This window comes from Geotrypetes seraphini, chromosome 13 (assembly GCF_902459505.1).
Source record: "Geotrypetes seraphini chromosome 13, aGeoSer1.1, whole genome shotgun sequence".
Lineage (NCBI taxonomy): Eukaryota > Metazoa > Chordata > Amphibia > Gymnophiona > Dermophiidae > Geotrypetes > Geotrypetes seraphini.
This window is the reverse complement of record NC_047096.1, coordinates 20,421,971-20,445,163: the sequence shown is the minus strand read 5'-3', so window position 1 is coordinate 20,445,163 and position 23,193 is coordinate 20,421,971. Positions and strand designations below refer to the sequence as shown.

Sequence of the window (23,193 nt, the reverse complement as noted above, 5' to 3'; positions counted from 1 at the left end):
AAGTGTTTCTGTTCTGCTTTGCAGTTTTATTTTTTTCAGGTATTTTTTTTCTGTGTTTGGTCGGAGGCTTGGTGCCCAGAGATTCCCACTTGTTGGGACCTCTGCCTGGGAGACGATGCAGATTCATGCTGTGGAAGTCTGCTGCTAGCAGGATCAGCCCTTGGGGGACACCTAGATAGTCAGCCTGCTTTTGTATTTTTTGAGCTTGGGGGCTGTACCCTTCATAGCTGCTCACATCCATGATTTATCAGGAGCTTGAACGCAGGCCATATGGCTCCTTCCTAGCTTGGTTGGGATTAATAGTGGGCTGGCTGTGTGGTACTCCCTCCCTTCATGGTGTGAGGTTTTCTGGAGTTGAAGCTCAGTCTGACTTCAATCCGACTGGCAGCCTGAAGACCAAGTTCTTCTGGGGAACCTGTGAAGCAGAATTCTCAATTTATCCCAGCTGCATTCCTGAGCTGAAGCAGGCAAGTACATGGCACAGTGAGTAAGGCTATTAAAGAAAATTTTTTTGGGGGGAAGAGTCTCCAAAACTAAAATGTAAAGGTTTCTGCAGCCAAAGTCAAACCACCTCTAAAACCCCTGTCATTTTTGATGTGATTTTACTGATGGCCATCTTGGATTGTAAATTATCTTTTTTTCCCCCTAAAGCCTCTATCTGCCTCAAATCCCTTCAATTTTACTTAAAAACAGGGTTGGACCCCTCAGGCCTTTATCCTTATATCATGCCAGATTTGCACTAGATGGCCGGCCAAGGAACATCCATGTCCCGTGTGCGGAGAAAGGGCAGGAGCATAGTTTTTGCAAATGATAGAAACAGTACTTGAAGGTTGCTTTGATTTGGGGGATTAGAGTGAGTTGAATCTAGCTGTATTCCAAGTCTTCCAGCGCTGAGGATCCACAAGAGATGCATTCCCAAGGGAATGAGACCCTTTCCAGACCCCTCCAATGGTGTATTGGCCAAGCACAGATTCGTGGTGCCCAGGAGGCCCTGCACAGGGGGATCTCCCATCAGCATGCACCCTGAGCAGGCGACACAACTAGACCAGGAGGCTCAGTCTGACAGACTAAGTCTGATTCCATGTCATTATTGTCCCAGGTTGCAGTTTCTCTGGCAGAGTCTGGTTCTCTGCATGAGCACAGTGGTCAAGAAGTGGTAGTGGTCCTGAACCAAGGGGAAGACCCCACAGTGTGCCGGCTGTTCAAAGCCTCTGCGCTCTCAGATATTATTTCTGCCTCGCTACGAGACGAAGCTGGAAGTTTCTCCAGGCTCCTCATTGCAATGCTCAATTATGAGCGGCTCAAGTGCTCCATGTTCTTTCCCTTGCAGCTGGACGTCACAAAGCTGAGGCCATCGTCCAGGAGGTCCAGGAACTGGCCTGGCATCTCTATGGGTTTTCTTAGGCTTCTGGAAACTGCTGGAACTCCTGTCGAGTCCCTAGCCTATTCCAGAGTTGCCTGTCTGCGGTTCCCATGGAGTCCCAGGTGCATGAGTATGTACTCCAACTGCCAAATACTTTATAGCTCTGAATGCTAAGCAGCCCTTCCTACACTAGTACACAGCATACAGCACTGATAATTTTAACACTCTCAGCTTGCAGTTCTGGGAAATAGATGCACCCACTTAACGCCTCACTTCAGTGTAGCTCATGGCTACATAGGTAAAAAAAAGACATTAATACCCCCTTTTATTAAACTGCGCTAGCAGTTTTAGCGCGGGGAGCTGCGCTGAATGTTCCGCGCTGCTCCCGATGCTCACAGAGTTCCTATGAGCGTCGGGAGCAGCACGAGGCATTCACCGTGGCTCCCGGCGCTAAAAACTGCTAGCGCAGTGTAATAAAAGGAAGCCTAAGTTTCACTAATGACTTATTCATCTTCAGGAGGTAATTAAAGATGTATGTGAGCATTCATGAAAAGCTGTTACATTATGGTCCATTTCAAAATTAAGCTCTCATAGCTACGAATAGCATTTGACATACTGAATACTGCGGTATACAAACCTAAGGATTAGATTAGATTAGATTAGATTAGATTTTGAGTCTGGTAAAGATTGGTTGTTGGTTTGGTTTTTTGCATAAACTTTATTATGTCTCCTTGAATGGGGGGGGGGGGGGGGTTGATTTTACAGCATACATATACATACTGATGGCAATACGGCTTATTCCTGGGTTTGAGCCACAGTGAAAGTAGGGACTTCCACCGTTATTTATTTAAAAAAAGTTGTACCCTACCTATCTCTAGGTGGCTTTCATAGTAAAGCCAAATTGATAACAAAACAGTTTACAAAAAACCACCACCACACACACACACAAAACTACATAATAAGTTGTTATACTAAAATTAAAAATTGGAGAAAGTCTACACATACAAGTGGTTAGATAGATTTTGAACCCGCCGGGACAGGAAAAAATGCTTGAGTATCTGAGTTAATTAATGTAAACCATTCTGCGCTCCCTTGAGAGAACAGTATAAAAAATTAAATGTAATGTAATTGTAATGTAATGTAATTTATTTCTTATATACCGCTACATCCGTTAGGTTCTAAGCGGTTTACAGAAAATATACATTAAGATTAGAAATAAGAAAGGTACTTGAAAAATTCCCTTACTGTCCCGAAGGCTCACAATCTAACTAAAGTACCTGGAGGGTAATAGAGAAGTGAAAAGTAGAGTTAGAGGAAAAATAGAAATAAAATAAACATTTTAACAAGACAGCATTGATCTAAATACTTTGGAAGGTAGAAGAGAGGAGAGAAAGGAATAGAAGCAGAAGGGGGAGCCGTTGAACAGTAGAATTCTGCAGCATCCACTATCTCCTCCTCTCCCTATTGGCTAAGGCTCTTAACATTTGCATATCTTCTTCCCATTGGCTAAGGCTCTTTGCCTGCATTGTGATGTCATAGAGCTTTATGGTTATAGAAACCTAGAAACATGATGTAATGTAATGTAATGTAATTTATTTCTTATATACCGCTACATCCGTTAGGTTCTAAGCGGTTTACAGAAAATATACATTAAGATTAGAAATAAGAAAGGTACTTGAAAAATTCCCTTACTGTCCCGAAGGCTCACAATCTAACTAAAGTACCTGGAGGGTAATAGAGAAGTGAAAAGTAGAGTTAGAGGAAAAATAGAAATAAAATAAACATTTTAACAAGACAGCATTGATCTAAATACTTTGGAAGGTAGAAGAGAGGAGAGAAAGGAATAGAAGCAGAAGGGGGAGCCGTTGAATAGTAGAATTCTGGAGAAATTTAAATGATAGAAATAGAACAAAACAAAGACAAAAGGCAAAACAATAGATAAGATTAAAGATAAATCGTAAGCTGGAAAGAAAAATAAAATAAAACTTTGTCTTCAATCCACGGTATCAGCAAGTAAGTTTAAGAGGAGCGATTGACGTTCCCAGAAAGGGCTTCTTCAGGGAAGAGACTTGGCCGACAGTCCCAGGATGCCTATGTCTCCTCCCCTGCGATGTTCTCCCATCCATGCATTCCCTCCCAGACACACTGAAATGTGTTAGACCCGAGATCCATAGCAATAGCTTATGATCCATCCACCAGATTGGTACAAGTAGAGCCTGCCAGCATGAGCCATTCGTAAAAGCAAATACTGTAATGTTCTTGGGTGCATGCAGAGCTTGATGTACCAACAGGTTTCTCCCAGTCTGGTGGCAATTCTCAATATCCTGCCTAAGCGCAAAGGGTTCTACAGACCTGGTAAGTAATTTTAAAAGAAAACTTAATTGATTTCTTTAGAAAATTTCCTTCAGCAGTTATGAAATCACAGTTCTTATAGCCTTTGCACCTCCTTTTTGTCCAGAACTAAGGTACTGTGATCAAAACTTGAACAAATCTTTAATGGCCTTTTATTTGGGAACAGCCCAGGTCCTGTGTAAATTTGTAACCTCACCTAGTTTGCCTCACACATAAAAGGCGATTCTATAGAAGACGCCAATTGCATGCATTAATTTCTAGAATAAACACATATACATGTGAATGATCTCTCAGATTGGCATAGGTGCTATTCTATAAAACTGGCACACTAGTTGCATCCTGATACACTTTTCTTTTTTTTTCTTCACCAGCCCAATAACACACAAACTTCCACAAGAGGTAGTGTAAAGCTATATATCAGTATAAGCATTTTAATGCTCAATGCTCGGGCATTCTAGGGATTTTCAGACATCCACCTCAGTAATATAACTTATGGTAGCAGAGATCCTCATTACTACCAGCCTGGCATTTTATCGTTTTGACATTTTTTTCTTCTTTTTATCCAACTTATGATTTTCTCAATAAATATATAAATATTTTGTAATAAATATATTTTCAATATGTTTCAGCAACATTGATTAATATGAAGCAGAACTTAGCTTTAATTTGTAGTTTTTATCCCCTTGCCAACGCGTTTGTTTAATGTGTTTTTGTAGATTTCCTCATCCTGATGAAGTATTTGTGAAACACGTCGGCAAGGGTATGTGCAGATGGATGACACAACTAATTAAGTTAAACTGTAGAGAATGACATGAGGATGGGTACCCATGGTAAATCTGTGATAAAAGAAAAAAAGGCTTTATCGCTCCGTGGGAACCATAAAAAGCCTTGCTCCCATGAGGAAAAAAACCCCGTGATTACCCTGAGTCTTCCTTCCTCCTTCCCTCTCTCCCAGCCGTTGTTGCATACCTTCTAGAGCCAGCTGATACACACACACTTGCAATCTTCCCTCGGCCGGGACCCTCCTCATGATGCAACTTCCTGTCTTTGAATACTGACCCCAATGAATTTTTCCATTAGTTACTAAACTCCACTGCCAGGTTATAGCAAACAGCTTGATTTAATGAAGAAACCGATAGAAGCCATAGGGGACAGAGAGAGGGAACAGAGGTCACAATGTGGATGTGAGACTGAGGTGACCAAGTCAAGCCGCCTTCAGATAGAATAGAAACCTCCATCATCTTTCCTGGAGTAGCCCCTGTTGGTAGTAGCAGTGTGATGACTCTCTAAGGAGAAAAAAAACACAAGACAAGCTGTTTTTTAGTTGTTGCTCGATGTTGACAGAGAGGTGCTTATATCCAGTGGCATACCTAGGGTATGTGACACCTGGAACCTATCATTTTTTATACCCTCCCCCCCGGCCCATCATTTCCCCCCCCCCCCCCCACCCTTGGTACGCCACTGCTATGGTTTGAAAAAGGCTAAGAAGCTGGCAGAAGCGGCAAAAGTGTCCTTTAAGGAACACCCTCCCGATTTGGCTCTATCCCACCCCCTTCATGACGCCACTGGACAGCGATCTCAGCCATTGGTCGACCTTGCCTGGGTCACAGCGCTCAGGCAAGGTCGACCAATGGCTGAGAACGCTGTCCGGTGGCGTCACGAAGGGGGCGGGATAGAGCCGGATCGGGAGGGTGTTCCTTAAAGGACGCTTTCGCTGCTCCCACCAGCTTCTTAGCCTTTTTCTTGGCCGCGAGGTTGGACCGGCAGCCGCACTGAAGTGCAGGTCCCAGGAGGTTCTGGACCCGGTCGGCTATGCACCCCCCTAGGGCGTGCACCCGAGGTGGTCCGTCCCGCCCTTGGTACGCCACTGCTTATATCATCTGTGATCAGAATCTACTCCTTTCCCCTAACACTCCTCACTGAGATCCACCCCTTCTGATACAGATAGGTTATAAGATCATCTGCTCCTGACCTCCACACTGCAATATCCAATTCAGCCTCTAACACAGCATGATGCTTTGGTAATTAGGGGCTCATTTTCCTCTTGCATATTGGGCAGTTCTTAAAGTCCAGTTTTGCTGTGGTTTTCTCTCCTTCTTTTGCCATTCTTTTCTTGTTCGGGGGGTTTTGTTTTTTGGTTTTTTTTGTGGAGAGCTGTGATCTGGCCGTTGGGAAGGTCAGATCAATTAAACTGGATTAGTGAGGGCCAGCACAGGTATATATAGGGCTCCCTGCACATGCTCAGGTGAGGCTCCCAAAAGCCTCATCTGAGCTCTGGGAGAATTGGGAACGTTAGATGACGTCACCAAAGTGTGGCTGACTTATCCTGCTGTCCACGGAGAACTCCCGTTACAAGTAAGTAACTTCGCTTTACTGTACCATATAATGGAGCTGCCTAGTGGGAGCAATTTTTTTTAGAGAGCATTTAGTGTGGACAAAAGCAAATCTTTCTACATCAGAGGTATTCAACATAGTCCTTGGGTCACAACCAGCCATAGTAGCGCAGTGAGGGTGAGCATGGGTCCCAGAAGTGACATCAGAGAAAGCGCCGAAGCCGATGTGGGCAACAAGTTGGTGGCTGCTCATGCCGAAGCTAAAAAGGTATGGGGGAAGGGAAGGGGCACGCATGGGGGAGGAGAGGAGGAGGGGTGCCAACGCCCTGAGAAAAATTTGAATAGATTGGAGGCAGGGCATACAAATTTATCTCATGCATATATTCATTACAGATTACCAGAAAACCTGACTGACTAGGTGTGTCCTGAGGACTGAGAATAGAGAATGACACGGTGACAAAATTCATCACCGTTCCCATCCCCGTGGATAACCGCGGGAAACCATCTTCATGTCATTCTTTAAGGAGAGAGGGAAGAATCAGAGTATGAATGGCCACAATCACTGACCCTCAAGCTTTGCTTTGAAGAATGCTGGGGTAGAAGGACTGAGGTTGAAACAGACACTAAAGCATGACAGTTTCTGGTATCCAGAGCAGATATTGTGATATCATAATGCCTCATTCCACCAGTGCCTAAGAGCCAATCACATCAGTGATATCACAATGGCTTCATTATCCTTGGCTCACATAAGAATTAGAGTAAATGGCCACAACCACTGACCCGCAAGCTTTGTTTTGAAGAATGCTGGTGTAGAAGGACCGAGGTTGAAATAGACACTAGAAAATGACATGGGATTATTTCCCGCGGTTATCCGCGGGGACGGGAACGGTGATGAATTTTGTCACCGAGTCATTCTCTAACTGAGAACCCCTGGTCTATACCCTTCCCCCTCCTCCAAGCAACCCTTAGCAATGATCTTGGAGTACATTCACCCGCCCTCACCCCCGGAGCAACTGCAATACTCCTACTCCAGCATTCACACACATAGCCCAGATCAATTAACAACAAAGGGATCAGCATGTCCTCACCCTGGCCTATCCCTCAGTAAAATTTTGCCAGTATAAAAGGTTTTGTGAAAGAATCTTTGCCATTCAGGTAGCTAAATTAAATATTTGGCTTGCCCGGTGGTGTTAGAAGCCTCTTCTTACCTGGATTTTAGAAAACAGATAAAAACTCAATTGTTTAATAGGCCAGGGTCTTAATACTTTTTTATATTTTTATCTTGCTTTGTAAAATTCTCCGCATTTGTTTATACTGTTTGTATTTTATAATCTATGTATTTTTTCTACTAAATGCCTTCAATTGCTGTCTTTAATAACTCGTACTGTATGTATTTTATCCAGTTGTTGTGAACCGCTTAGAATTCTTGGGTATGAGGGTATATAAAAATAAATTTATTATTATTAGATGGACTAAAGTCTCTGATCATCTAACGATCGTTGCTAAACTGGTTTGACCAGTTTAGCGACTGATCAAATTTGCTGACCCAATGCACAAAACAGCTCAACGCGTGGTTTCCTGAGCGTTTGCTCATTCTCCAACTCTGCCATGCAAATGAGATCGTTCATATTAAAACGCCATGCAAACTAGCTGACCAATCGATGCTCTACCATCACTTGGCCATGCACAAAAAAAAGCGATCATTTCTAGCGACCCCCAAAAAATGACAAGTCAAGACCAGTTGCTTGCATGTCTTACCGACAGTTCAACCTTGAAATCAATATAATATTAATAAAATATATAACATTTATAACATGAATTAAATGTTTACAATAGGAGAGGGATGTATACATGTGTGTTGTGAGTATGTGTGTTGAAGGAGCATCTTATGCATGCCCGTCAATAGTGTAAAGTATACGAGAGTGTGGCGAAAAGATGGGTGTGAACAAAAAGAAGGTGAAAATTTTCATTCCTCATGATAAAAATATGTACAAGCTGGGGACCAGAACTTTTTTTTGTACAGCAAAAAGAAGGAAAATCTCTACCGGCGGTGTTTATAAATCACTTTGCAATAAGAATGCTTTGCAGCTGATACTTCAACACGCAGCAATGATGTACACATATGACATGCTACAAAAAGCCATGCCTATGACTGACATAGTAAATCTTGGCGCATGCATACATTGTGGCTCTATCAACTTCACTATTCTGCACATGTGCCTAAGTCGCTGTCACAACGATCGATCGAACGGGATTTCGGTGAACCCCCACGCAAATCATTTGCAAACTTGTTGGAACATTGATCATTGTTTCAGAATCAGCCAAAAAAACTGGCCCACAGTGACTTGCACATTCTTAGTGACCATCTTTTGTGCATCTAACCTCCTGTAGACACACTCCAAGAAGAGCATGAAGAAAAAGGGGAGATGCAGAGAAACCTGGAAGAAGAGGGGAAAAAACCAGGAAATTGGGAAGATAAGGGGAGGACCGATGACAAAGTAAAGATGAGAAGAGGGAGACAGCAGGAAAAATTAAAGAGGAGGAGCCGGGAGGAACCCTGAGGTGCTACAGGGGAAGGGAAGAAGGAAAAACACCAGAAGTGAGCTCTACCACCTGGAGTGTTCTGCACAGCTTTAGAGGGAGACCCTGCCCCAGAAATGGGCAGCTGTGGCTAAAGGGGTCAATCCACTGCTGGAAAGATAAGAACATAAGGTTCATCAAGTCCAGTATCCTGTTTCCAACAGTGGCCAACCCAGGTTACAAGTACCTGGCAAAATCCCAAAGAGTAAACCAGATTTTATGCTGCTTATCCTAGGAATAAGCAGTGGATTTCCCTAAGTCCATGTTAATAATGGCTTATGGACTTTTCTTTTAAGAAATTATCTAAACCTTCTTGTTTAAAACCTGCTAAGCAAACTGCTTTCACCAAATTCTCTGGCAATAAATTCCAGAGTTTAATAACACATTGAGTAAAGAAATATTTTATCCGGTTTGTTTTAAATCTACTACGTAGTAGCTTCATTGCACGCCCCCAGTCCTAGTATTTTTTTGGAAAGAGTAAACAAACGATTCACAACTACTCACTCCACTCCACTCAGTATCATAACTCCCCTGAGCTGTCTCCTCTTCAAGCTGAAGAGCCCTAACCGCTTTAGCTTTTCCTCATAGGGAAGTTGTCCCATCCCTTTTATAATTTTCATTGCCCTCACTGTACCTTTTCTAATTTCACTAAATCTTTTTTTTGAGATGCGGCAACCAGAATTGCACACAGATCCTTTTCCTGAATGGTGACTCCTAACGTGGAATCCTACAGCACGTAGCTATAGTTTGCATTCTTCTTTCCCGGATGCGTCACTTTGCACTTGTTCACATTAAATGTCATGTGTCATTTTGTTGCCCAGTCTCCCAATATTGCAAAGTCCTCTTGCAACTTTGTATCATCAGCAAGTTTAATTATCTCACTAATTATTCCCATCTCATTGATAAATGTTAAAAAGCAGCGGTCCCAGCACAGACCCCTGGGGAACCCCACTATTACCTTTCTCCATTGAGAATATCTTTTAAAAAGTTCTTAATCCCAAATAGGACATTACCTCCTAAGCTATGATGAACAACCTAAAGGCAAAGAAAGAAAGAAAGAGGAGAAAGGAAGATGAGAATAAGAAGGGGGAAGAAGTAATAGGCTAACACACACCATCCTTTTTAAAAGTCTAGATCTGCTCATGTGTTGTGTAAAATTCAGTAGAATTTCTTTTTCTGTAGATATCCAGGTTGTAAAATGGAGTAAGTGTAGACTAGAGAATGACACGGTGACAAAATTCATCACAGTTCACATCCCTGCGGATAACCGCGGGAAATAATCCCATGTCATTTTCTAGTGTCTATTTCAACCTCGGTTCTTCTATACCAGCATTCTTCAAAGCAAAGCTTGCGGGTCAGTGGTTGTGGCCATTCATACTCTGATTCTTATGTGAGCCAAGGATAATAAAGCCATTGTGACATCACTGATGTGATTGGCTCTTAGGCACTGGTGGAATGAGGCATTATGACATCACAATATCTGCTCTGGATACCAGAGACTGTCATTCTTTAGTGTCTATCTCAACCTCAGTCCTTCTACAGCAGCATTCTTCAAAGCAAAGCTTGCGGGTCAGTGGTTGTGCCCAATTATACTCTGATTCTTCCCTCTCTCCTTAAAGAATGACATGAAGATGGTTTCCCGCGGTTATCCGCGGGGACGGGAATGGTGATGAATTTTGTCACCGTGTCATTCTCTAGTGTAGACTTTGCTTTTGCTTAAGGACATAAGACAATTTTTCATAAAACTATAGGACTTCTGTATAAAGCATGACATCTTTTCCCACCAGTTAATGTTCCCCTGTCTTCTGTAGCTATGTCGTCTACTATCTTAAATGCTTCTGTGGTATTTCTTCATGTGGATTATTGGACTGTTCTTTTAATAAAGCCTGCATCTTGAACATCATCTCCTCCAAAGTGTTTTTGTTCTCGTCAGAATCCCGGTTCAGTGGAGTATCAAGGGTCAACCCTTTGTTTGTGCATATGTACGTTTGTAACCCATTCTGGGCTCCTGGGGAGGACGGGCTATAAAACGAATTAAATAAATCAATCTGGTCACACCATACATTCTTTCTGTCTAGGGTGCCTTACCAATAGCTCCCTCTATACAATGAATGTTCTCCTTCCTAGGGCTCATCCACTCCCTCACCATATACTTCCGATGTTCTGATGAAGGAGGTATTTCCTTCACTCGATTCTTTAGAATTCTCCTGAAACGTATCAAGGGGAAAGAAGACATTTTTCAGCTTCACGCTGCGTTATCTGGAATGAATCTAAGCATCAATAACAAGGAACTGAGATCAAAACCAGTCCTCTAACTATGAGGTATCTGGTAGCTGCTCAAATTACCATACCTTTACCCATTGAACATGTGCGTTGTATGTGTTTTTACACACTGTGCCTACCCACTGCACGATATATCAGTGTATTTTTACTAAGACATGTTAATTGCAAAATTGATGTGTTTGTTGTTTAGGTCTTTTCTTTCCCTTTGCAGGTTTTTGTTTTTTTTTTTTCTTTCTTGCAGGCTTTGTGCTCTAAGAATGCCTACAAAGGAAAGCTCTTAAAACTAATGCATTAATTTTGCAATTCTTCATCACCAATAGGTCTATCAAGTTTCAAGTTTATTTAATTTCTTTGATTAATTAGCATAATCCAAATCCAATGCGATTTCCATAAATTCAAAATTAAGTAAAATAATAAAAACTGACAAACATAACATTCACTACTAATACGGTAATACATGTAAGGAGGGAAGCGGTTGACAGCAATTGACATAAATACAATTCTAAAAAAATAAAATATAATATTAAGATTCCTTTAACTTAATACAAGTAATTTATTTAATAAGTATAAGAGCTCATATAGATCAGCTTCCCAGGACCTCAAAGGTACTACTCAGGGCTTGATTACTCTCATAGCCCTAGAGCTTTAAGTATCCAATCCAATCGTCACTGGTCCATATACTCATTTTAGATTTAATACTCGCTTGGTTTTTAGGTTCCTTCTACCAACACCAGCTGTATTCAAATTTTAACATTTCTAATATGTCTTATTTACAAGAGATAAGCACTTAGCTTTATCAACTTGAATCAATCGGTCAGGTGTTAATTAATCTGACATGTTTCGCAGATTGCTGTCTCAAAGACACCCCTGGAAAGAGATAAAGTGTGTTATACTTTCCTCCCCACATCTCTTTCTTAAAGATTATTAATCATATCAGTTTTACTCATTGACTACCCTAAGCGCTAACACCTTTCTCACCCACCTTTTCTGATATTGGCAGGCTCTGATTGGTGGGGTTGGCTAGAGGGGAGGAGTAAAGTCTGGGATTTAAATTCTACTCTATGACGCTGATGCCATCTTGGTCCGGGGAAGAGCTGGTGAGAAAGGTGTTAGCGCTCAGGGTAGTCGGTGAGTAAAACTGATATGATTCATAATCTTTAAGAAAGAGATGTGGGGAGGAAAGTATAACACGCTTTATCTCTTTCCAGGGGTGTCCTTGGGTAGGTTTTTTTCTAAAAATGTGCATCCCAATTGGCTGGTTAGATAGTGGTAGGACGCCTACCACCGCCTACAATCAGGATGCCATTTATAGAATTTGCTCCACAGTGTATGCCTATGATGGGGTATGTCACTGGGCATAACTGGGCCCTTTGGAAACTGAGCATTTGAAAGCATCAGAGCTCCAAATTTCTTGGTTGTTATGCTCCCATTGTTTTTGAAGATACACATAAAAATATATATTTTTATTTATTTACATTTGTTTTGTAGTGGTATTTGGTTTAAGAATGTACTCCTTGTGAAACTGGCATTGTCTGTAGTTCTGAAAAATCTTTTGGTACATGCATAAATATATGGCATATGATAGCATGCATTAGTGAGGTTCAGTATTAAAACAGCTTGGGGTATAGAACTGAGGTATACTGTCACAGCTGTATAAGTTACATAGAAGTGCAAAGGGTGCTGCAGAGCAGAACTGAGGTGCATTAGCAGACCTGTAAAAGAGCCTTCATACTAGAATAGCAGAAGTCAAGTACACTTCTCCCTCTGTATTCGCTGTGATAGGGGATTAACAGAACCACAAATACAGAAAAACCGTGAATAACTTTTTCATATGTTATTCACGGTTTTCTATTAAAAACCATCGTGAATATGGTGAAACCACGAATAACTTGGCGGGAGACCTGGCCTGTTCCTGAAGGAGAGGCAAAACACGGTGAAGAAAGTGCTGGGAATCAGCGATTTTCTCTCTAAACGCTTGGAATTAGCGATTTCTCTATGCATGCTGATGTAATTGGGGGGGGAGGAGCCAGCAAGCTAAAAACCGCGAATAATTGAAACCGCGATTGCAGAAACCGTGAATACGGAGGGAGAAGTGCACATTGGTTGGGGCTATCAGTGCTGCTACAGCAGGAGGTGCTCTAGTGCATCCACTAAAGCAGGGGTGTCCAATGTCGGTCCTCGAGGGCCGCAATCCAGTCGGGTTTTCAGGATTTCCCCAATGAATATGCATTGAAAGCAGTGCATGCAAATAGATCTCATGCATATTCATTGGGGAAATCCTGAAAACCCGACTGGATTGCGGCCCTCGAGGACCGACATTGGACACCCCTGCACTAAAGCATCACTTTCTAAGATCACCTTTGGGCTTTACTGGAACCAGTATCTGTTCTGAGGGGAACCTGCCCCTGCTTACCCATGATCCTTGTGGAAGGTCTCTTTCTGAAAAATAACCTCATTCTTGTTTTTCAGTAAATCTGTTTGGTGATTGTAGAGCCCCTTCAGGTTAAAATCCAGGTTGTCATTTGGTGCCTTTAGAACCAAACATGTGAGAAAAAAAATAAAAAGATTCAAATTCCAAACGCAAGTGTTGTTAACCCAGAAATGTTACTGTCAATGGCTGGGATAATCTGAAAATGAGGAAGGCAAGCCATTCCACTCAACTGTCTCTTGGAAGTTCTCTTTCACAGGTTCTTTAATACCTGCCTACATACTCCTAATGCTAGTGCAGGGGTAGGGAACTCCGGTCCTCGAGAGCCATATTCCAGTCGGGTTTTCAGGATTTCCCCAATGAATATGCATTAAAAGCAGTGCATGCAAATAGATCTCATGTATATTCATTGGGGAAATCCTGAAAACCCAACTGGAATACGGCTCTCGAGGATTGGTGTTCCCTACCCCTGTGCTAGTGTGTCCTTAGCTAGCTTTTCCTTATTTAGTGATGCTATACTGTAGGCATGGCTGACCTTCAGACATCAGGTCTCATGAAACCAGAATACACAGCCGTGACCCTTGCAGCCAATGGAGAAGTATTACAGAGCTCCATCCCAGTGGCAATACCCTGGAATGCCACGGGGAAGGAAATTAACATTGTATGAATGGCTCCTGCAAGCATTAGAAAGACACTGTAAAACTATCACTGTGCAGGTACCCTGAGGTGCCTGGGAAGAGGGAGGTCACTGTTGACACAAGTAAAATGTAAATCCTGGTCTCTTGGTTCAGTAGAAGCCTGATTTATTTTTTGTGGTGGTTTTATATGTTTGCTCTACTTCTTCCTTTGGCTGTGTGAATCTGCAGCGTTCTAACATCACCTTACCTCGGGGTCAAAGTAATACACTTCCCTGCGGGCACTGGAGAGTGTTGCTGTGGCATTTAGACGACTCCAGGGGTCTTCGTCCTGGGAAAGGTGGGTTGGCTTTGAATAGGGTGCTCTCTGAAAGAAAATAATGTCTTTTAGATGACCTATGGACAACTTGTGTTTGGAAGCACTTTAGAAATACAAAGCTCAAGTGGATTTCATTCAAAATAGTTTTACAGAGAGAGAGAGAGAGAGAGACATAGCACTTTTCACAGTAACCGTGTCCCAAAATGCTTATACAAAGTCAGAGCTGTGTCTACCCTGTGGGCTGGAGGCTATTGCTCCACATGGTGAAGCAGCTCTGGATCTAGGCGCCTGGGCCAATCAGGCCTTAGTCTTAGTGGGGATGGGCGGACCCGCTATGCCTAAGGCCTGATTGGTCCAGGCTTCTAGAGCCTGGGCCAATCAGGCCTTAGGCTTCGGAGGGATGGGCTGGGAAGGGGCGGGCCCGCCTCATTTCGACGAGGCGAGCCTGCCGGCTGGACGGGCAAGACCCATCTGGCCAACAAGAAAAGGTTAGTTTGGTGGGGGGGAGGTTTGGGGGCTGTTAGCGCAGGGGGTTGAGGAGATTGGGCACCCTCCTGCCGGTGATCGGTAGTGTCGGGGGGGGGCGGTCGGTAGTGTCGGGGGGGGGGGGGCATCTTCCGGCAGGAGGGTTTGGGCACCCTCCTGCTGGCAATTTGAAGGGCGGCCGCGGCCCGCTATACTTATAGCGGCAGAGATCCCTTGCCGCGATAAGTGTAGCAGGCCGTGTCTAATCTAACCCGATTCTCTAACCAGCGTCTGTACCATGGACGCCGGTTACAGAATCGGGGTTTAGTGTAGGCCCGATTCTGAATAGGACACCTCTCCCGGGCGTCCTATACAGAATCAGGGCCATAGCGCTGTACATTAAACACGCAAGAGACAGTCCCTGCTCAAAAGAGCTTACAATCTAATTATGACAGACAAACAGGACAAAAAGGGTGAATCAATACAGGTTACTCAGGTAGAGAATTACAAAGGGCGTGATAAGGCAGATAGGGTAGGGGACTAAAGAGAGAATGAGAAACAGACATGGGTGCTTTGCAAGTGGGTTGGAGTTGGGATTTGAAAGCAGCTTTAAAGATATGGGCTTTTAGCATGGATTTGAACACTGCCCGAGATGGAGTCTGATGAACTGAGCCAGGCAGTTTGTTATAGGCATACGGCACAGCAAAGTAGAAGGGATGGAGTCAAGAGCACTAGAGAAGAAGGGTACAGATTAGAGAGTGACATGGGGACACATTTTTCCTCATCCCCACAGGAACTGAATGTCCCTGCCCCATTCCTGTAAGCCAGGGGTGTCCAATGTCGGTCCTCGAGGGCCGCAATCCAGTTGGGTTTTCAGGATTTCCCCAATGAATATGCATTGAAAGCAGTGCATGCAAATAGATCTCATGCATATTCATTGGGGAAATCCTGAAAACCCGACTGGACTGCGGCCCTCGAGGACCGACATTGGACACCCCTGCTGTAAGCACTGGCTTAACCATACAAGCTATAAGAACATAAGAATAGCCTTACTGGGTCAGACCAATGGTCCATCAAGCCCAGTAGCCCGTTCTCATGCTGGCCAATCCAGATCAATAGTGCCTGGCCAAAACCCAAGGAGTAGCAATATTCCATGCTACCAATATTGGGCAACTACGTTAGAAGGGTACAGGGAGATATATTAATGTAGTCAGAAAATTACTGAATGATAGAAAGAACAGACTGACTATAATAGTAATGATAATGTTTAACAGTGAGAAGAGAGTGGAACTACTGGTATTCAAAAAATGCTCAGAGAAGTGAAACCCTGAAGAGGGGGTGAAAACCACCTCTTGAGAGGAAGAGTTTACCATCCAATCATTGCATTCACATGTAGAAAATCACTCTCTGGTCACTGGTGAAAATATGACTTCATGACTCTTATGTAGTATTATTCCAAAAGTTATGTCAGAAAACTCTCTATATGGACAAAATGAGATTGCACTTAGCTTGCAAAAAGCTTTCTAAGTCTTTTTGCAAGCTAAGTGCAATCTCATTTTGTCCATATAGAGAGTTTTCTGACATAACTTTTGGAATAATACTACATAAGAGTCATGAAGTCATATTTTCACCAGTGACCAGAGAGTGATTTTCTACATGTGAATGCAATGATTGGATGGTAAACTCTTCCTCTCAAGAGGTGGTTTTCACCCCCTCTTCAGGGTTTCACTTCTCTGAGCATTTTTTGAATACCAGTAGTTCCACTCTCTTCTCACTGTTAAACATTATCATTACTATTATAGTCAGTCTGTTCTTTCTACCAATATTGGGCAAGCAGTGGCTTCCCCCATGTCTTTCTCAATAACAGACTATGGACTTTTCCTCCAGGAACTTGTCCAAAACCTTTCTTAAAACCAGCTACGCTATCCGCTCTTACCACATCCTCTGGCAACACGTTCCAGAGCTTAACTATCCTCCGAGTGAAAAAAAATTTCCTCCTATTGGTTTTAAAAAGTATTTCCCCTGTAACTTCATCAAGTGTCCCGCTAGTCTTATGATTTTAAAGTGTTTGAGGCTTGTGCAGAGGAAGACAGAGCTTGTATAAATGGGGCGGGGACAGGAAAATGAGTTCCCGCAGGGATGGGGAAAAATTTGTCCCTGTGTCATTCTCTAAAACTTACCCAATGAACAAAGTTCCTAGGGTGGAATATAGGAAGAGATCAGAGAAGAAAGATACAGAGGATCTGCAGAGTGAATATATTTGCAGGTCAATAAGAGGAGTCTGAACTGTAGGTGGAAATGGATAGGGAGCCAATGAAGTGATTTGAGGAGAGTGGTAACATAGTAACATAGTAGATGACGGCAGATAAAGACCCGAATGGTCCATCCAGTCTGCCCAACCTGATTCAATTTAAATTTTTTAATTTTTTCTTCTTAGCTATTTCTGGGCAAGAATCCAAAGCTTTACCCTGTACTGTGCTTGGGTTCCAACTATCAAAATTTATTATTTTTTTTTTTTGGTTATTTTCTTTTTTTAAAAATTTATATTTTAACACTATCAAGAAATACACTTCTTGTACAGAAATGAATAAGATATACAATTCCTATCTAAGGAAATTAAGTTAAAGAAAGTAAAATTATTCACTTAATCAATATTTAAAGTCCCATATTGATAAGGTCCCCAAGATTCTAATGAGTGAAATTCAATAAAGAAAAAAGGGAACTTGAGACGAGAAAGAGCGCGTAAGTGGTGCGAGCCGGCTGTTGCAGCTCCGCACGCCTTGTGGTTAATATACCAAAAAGCTAATTTGACGGTCAGTTGTAAATAGCGACTGAAACAGTAGATTGTCTATATATATTTACATTTCCTTTTTTTCTTTTCAGTCAGAATAATATTCCACCATGGGGGGGTGTCACGTGCCTTTAAACAAGATGGCTGCTTAGCTTCTCTGCTCCGTTCCAGCCCAGCCTAAATATCGCCTGCACAGCCCTGTTACACGGGAGTTCAGATCGTGGTTCGCTGCCTACCTCACTGAGAATGTCTGGCAAACCTAGTAAGTCGGATCCTGCCTCTGCCGCAAACTCAGTCTCCCCTCATTCGGCATCCAAACGCTCCAAACACGAGCAGCCATCACCGGCTAAAGCTTCCGCTGCCAGCACTACTAAAAACAGCCTTTCTCCAGTTCAATAGTTTTTTATTGAGTATTTTTAGAAAAAACTATCAAAATTTCTGTTAAGACTTACTCCAGCCCATCTACACCCTCCCAGCCACTGAAGCCCTCCCCAGCCCATCCTCCACCAAACAGTCATATACAGACACAGACCGTGCATGTCTGCCCAGTACTGGCCTTAGTTCAATTTTTTATATTATTTTCTGATTCTAGATCCTCTGTGTTCATCCCACTCAGTCACAGTTTTACTGCCCACCACCTCTCTCGGGAGCGCATTCCAGGCATCCACTACCCTCTCCGTAAAGTAGAATTTCCTAACATTGCCCCTGAATCTACCACCCCTCAACCTCAAATTATGTCCTCTGGTTTTACCATTTCCATAAGGACTCTGGTGCAGCAGAATTCCGAACAGATTGAAGGGGAGAGAGATGGGTTAGCGGAGGACCTGTGAGAATCAAGTTGCAGTAGTCTAGGCGAGAAGCGTGGATGAGGTCTTAGCAGTGTGCTCTGAAAGGAAAGGCCAGATTTTAGCGATGTTATCGAGAAAGGACAGGTTTTGATGGTCTTTTGAATATGTGAAGTAAAGGAGAGAGACGAGTCAAAGACGACCCTGAGGCTGCAAGCTGATGAGACAGGGAGGATGATAGTGTTATCCACAGAAATAGAAAATGAAGGAGGAGGAGAGGTGGGTTTAGGAGGAAAGATACTATAGGAAAAAACTATATGATGGCCTCCTGGCCACTCAAGCAGCCAAACTAGACAACCAAATCGCCAATCTACTGACGGCATCCCTCGACTACAAGACTTTTAGAAAAGAAATAAAGACCATACTCGTCAAGAAAACTCTGAAAAAAGAAATAATACCGCAAGCCTCAAACTCCACCTCTCACTAAAGCCAACTACCCCAAACAAATAACCTTACCCATTTCTTACTCTTTTTGAAAATGACCAATTTTTTTTTTTTGGTAAGTTCTTGTTGTAATACATCTTGGATAATTCTTTTGTAATCCGCCTTGAACTGCAAGGTAATGGCGGAATAGAAATCCCTAATGTAATGTAAGATAAGGACTAAGGAGGTCTGTCTTGGCTATGTTTCATCCTCAGAGCGGTAGAAGGCAGAGGAACAAAATTTGGCTACTTGTTCTTTCTATCCCCTACAGCATTTATTTCTTGGGTAACGTTTATTTGTTCTTTTCAATACTCAACACAGAACTAAGATGTTTAGAAGCAAAAGACACAGGATAGTAAATAGAAACTGAAAAAAAATAAGAGAAATAAATGTGTTTATGTTTTAAGAGGGCAGGAGGCATACTGTAAATGCTAAAGGGTCAATAAAACCCATGCTAAGATAAAAAAAGTATGTAACCATGCAAGTTAAAAACTACTAAATAAATGAAGCAAAAAGATTTAAGGGGCAAAATTCAGCCTTTCTTTAAACAATGAGCATCACCTAGTTAATGGGACTGAGTAAAAATCGGATCCCGTGCTTTTTTGCAGGATGTGAAGGATCTGGCTTTTACCGATTTTCCTTCTGGAATATTGCCAAGTCACAGACACCACAGCTTTTCTCGGTGGTGGACTAGTCGCCCACTCTTGCTCTTAAACCTACAAGTAGATTTGGAGGATCGGGATAAGCTTTCCAGACCTGCCCTCTGCTGTTTCACCTGGCACATAACATCCCCGATATTGAACAAACTCCTTGACTGTGTCCACAATAATTTTGAAAAGTTGACTCCTATGTTTCACATTGTGAGCTTAGTATCACAGAGGAGGTACAGCATAGACAAAAGTAAAAACACAGGCACTGGTTTTTAATTGCATAAAATTTAGCGATGAAGTTAGGTTAGGAAAGTGAGATCCTGCTTCCGCCAACAACATTTTGCTGTCCTTGTACAATCAATCATTCTTTCCAGACTGGACTATTGTAATTCCAGCTATCTAAGTCTAACCGAGAAAAATCTTCAAAGACTTCAGCGGATCCAGAACACTGCGGCTAGGTTGATCTTCACAAAAGGCAAATTTGACCATGTTTCCCCGCTTCTGTCAAAACTTCACTGGCTTCCGGTGATTTCTAGGATTCACTTTAAATGTACCTGCCTAATTTTCAAGATCCTACATGGCATTCTTCCTCCCCTAATCCCACTATCCTGGAATTCTTCGAGACCTGACACTACCAGATCCGCCCACAAACTCAAACTATCTTTCCCCCTCGTTAAAAGGCGTCATGTATGCAGGTAAATTAGGGAAATCCCTTTTCTTCAAATTCACTGAGCTTTGGAATAACCTCCCTGCCCCGCTGCGGATGTGGAACCTAGGCTCATTCCAATTATTCCGAAAGCATCTGAAAACTTGGCTTTTCTCCAAAATGTAAAGCTACCTATTTAAAATGTAAAGCTAGCTATCCTCTTCTTAACCTCTAATATTTTATTATGTCCTTCCCTCATTTATTGAATTGCCTGTAAACCGTGCTGAGCTCTATCTTTATGGAGATGATGCAGTATACAAACTTAAGGTTTAGTTCAGTTTTTCTTCCTCTCTCTTCCTCTCTTTTTTCTCTTTTTTCTCTCTCTTCCTCTTTTTTTCTCTCTCTCTTCTTCTCTCTTTTTTTCTCTCTTTTTTTCTCTCTCTCCTTTTTTCTCTCTTTCTCATTCTCATTAAAAGGCGTCATGTATGCAGGTAAATTAGGGAAATCCCTTTTCTTCAAATTCACTAAGCTTTGGAATAACCTCCCTGCCCCGCTGTGGAACCTAGGCTCATTCCAATTATTCTGAAAGCATCTGAAAATGTAAAGCTACCTATTTAAAATGTAAAGCTAGCTATCCTCTTCTTAACCTCTAATATTTTATTATGTCCTTCCCTCATTTATTGAATTACCTGTAAACCGTGCTGAGCTCTATCTTTATGGAGATGATGCGGTATACAAACTTAAGGTTTAGTTCAGTTTTTCTTCCTCTCTTTTTTCTCTTTTTTCTCTCTCTCTCTCTTCCTCTTTTTTTCTCTCTCTCTTCTTCTCTCTTTTTTCTCTCTCTCTTCCTCTCTCTTTTTTTCTGTCTCTCCTTTTTTCTCTCTTTCTCATTCTCATTAAAAGGCGTCATGTATGCAGGTAAATTAGGGAAATCCCTTTTCTTCAAATTCACTAAGCTTTGGAATAACCTCCCTGCCCCGCTGCGGAACCTAGGCTCATTCCAATTATTCCGAAAGCATCTGAAATGTAAAGCTATCTATTTAAAATGTAAAGCTAGCTATCCTCTTCATAACCTCTAATTTCTTATTATGTCCTTCCCTCATTTATTGAATTACCTGTATCTTTATCTTTATGGAGATGATGCGGTATACAAACTTAAGGTTTAGTTTAGTTTAGTTCTTAGCAGTAATCAGGGCAGGTTGCCCGTGCCACAGGCAGTACCACAGCAGTGCTGTCCAGCGCTAGTTAAAACCCAAAATGCATGTAGATCCAGAGAGAGACCTCATCCGAGCCTGATTTCAGACTGAAGAGCGAGCGCCTATAGCCCTCATTTCTCCACAGCTCTGGGGTACTGGTGATCCGCGAGGTCCGGGGGATCCTTGTTTTACCCAGTCCACGGCAACGGCCCAAATGGATGCAAGAGTCGAGCTCCGACCCGAATTCGACGTGGCAGGCGACAACCCCAGCCTTGCTTTACCCAGACCTACACCCAGCCCTCTAAGGCTGCCCCGGCTAGTAATTCGTTTGCGTCGTTCTTTCGGTACCTGCAAGCACGGAGCCTCCCCGGAGAATGTGACGTCATTCTCGTAGCGCGGGTAGGGGAAGGGGTCGCGGGTCGGCGGCATGGCTCAGTCCGGCAGCCTGGGGTCCAGCTTCGCGGAAGGCACCTCCTCTGTTTACCGGCTCTGTCTTCGTTGCTAGGTAACCTGCCTCTGTGACGTCACGGAGAAGGATGACGTAACAGCACAGAGCTTTAAACGGCGGGGATAGAACGCTGCCGTAATGCATTATCCGCTCCTATCGTCATTGCTAAGTTTGATGCAATTAAAAAGCAATGCCTGTGTTCTTACTGTCGTCTGTACCTCCTCTTCCCTCTGATACTAAGATCACCAATGTGAAACACAAAGGAGTCAATCTTTTAAAAAATGTTAGGGGTACTAAAGCCAACAGATAATTACATCTCTTGGACACACAGTCAAGCAGTTTATTCAACATTGAGGTGCTCAAGCTATGTGGTATGTGGAATAGCAGAGGGTGGGCAGGAAGTAGAGGTCTGCACGGGAACGGGGATTGCGGGAATCCCCCCTAACCCACGGGGACCCCCCTCTGGCCCACGGGACTCCCACAGGGATGGAAGGCTTTGGAAGCAGGGTTCATCCATATAATATAATGGACACGTCAGCCTTAGTAAAAGAGTTTATAAGTTAATTACCTGAACAGAAAACAAAAAAAGGGTTCCACCAAAGAGATTCCACAAGGAAAACAGCAAAAGAAACTGTGGAATTGATGATCCTGTCAGAAGTGATTGCTGCTTTTTATGGGGACGGGCGGGGATGGAGGTAATTCTTTGCGGGGATGGGTGGGGACGGAGAGGATCCTGATGGGGATGGGTGGGGACGGAGAGGATCCTGATGGGGATGGGTGGGATCGGAGAGGATCCTGATGGGGATGGGTGGGGACGGAGAGGATCCTGATGGGGATGGGTGGGGACGGAGAGGATCCTGGTGGGGACGGGTGGGAACGGAGAGGATCCTGGCGGGGATGGGTGGGGACGGAGAGGATCCTGATGGGGATGGGTGGGGACGGAGAGGATCCTGGTGGGGACGGGTGGGAACAGAGAGGATCCTGGCGGGGATGGGTGGGGACGGAGAGGATCCTGATGGGGATGGGTAGGGACGGAGAGGATCCTGGTGGGGACGGGTGGGAACGGAGAGGATCCTGGCAGGGATGGGTGGGGATGGAGAGGATCCTGATGGGGATGGGTGGGGACGGAGAGGATCCTGGTGGGGACGGGTGGGAACGGAGAGGATCCTGGCGGGGATGGGTGGGGATGGAGAGGATCCTGATGGGGATGGGTGGGGACGGAGAGGATCCTGGTGGGGACGGGTGGGAACGGAGAGGATCCGGGCGGGGATGGGTGGGGACGGAGAGGATCCTGATGGGGATGGGTGGGGACGGAGAGGATCCTGGTGGGGACGGGTGGGAACAGAGAGGATCCTGGCGGGGATGGGTGGGGACGGAGAGGATCCTGATGGGGATGGGTGGGGACGGAGAGGATCCTGGTGGGGACGGGTGGGAAC

The 23,193-nt window shown here is 43.5% G+C and overlaps 2 protein-coding genes across 2 annotated transcripts in view; one reads left to right on the top strand and one right to left on the bottom strand.

The window, feature by feature from the left end:
* Nucleotides 1-4,812: 4,812 nt before the first annotated feature.
* C13H1orf194 (chromosome 13 C1orf194 homolog) lies at nucleotides 4,813-21,814 on the bottom strand. Its single transcript, XM_033918779.1, has 5 exons — nucleotides 21,658-21,814; nucleotides 14,225-14,341; nucleotides 13,325-13,440; nucleotides 10,717-10,835; nucleotides 4,813-5,001 (listed from the first exon to the last, which is right to left on the bottom strand). The coding sequence occupies exons 1-5, from the start codon at nucleotides 21,736-21,738 to the stop codon at nucleotides 4,931-4,933; spliced, it is 504 nt and encodes a 167-aa protein (XP_033774670.1). The 5' UTR covers nucleotides 21,739-21,814; the 3' UTR covers nucleotides 4,813-4,930.
* ELAPOR1 (endosome-lysosome associated apoptosis and autophagy regulator 1) overlaps nucleotides 12,014-23,193 on the top strand; it is a 153,308-nt gene continuing 142,128 nt past the window's right edge. The window contains exon 1 of the mRNA XM_033918778.1: nucleotides 12,014-12,039. The gene's annotated coding sequence lies outside the window, so the exon portion shown is untranslated. The remainder of the gene's footprint in view (nucleotides 12,040-23,193) is intronic.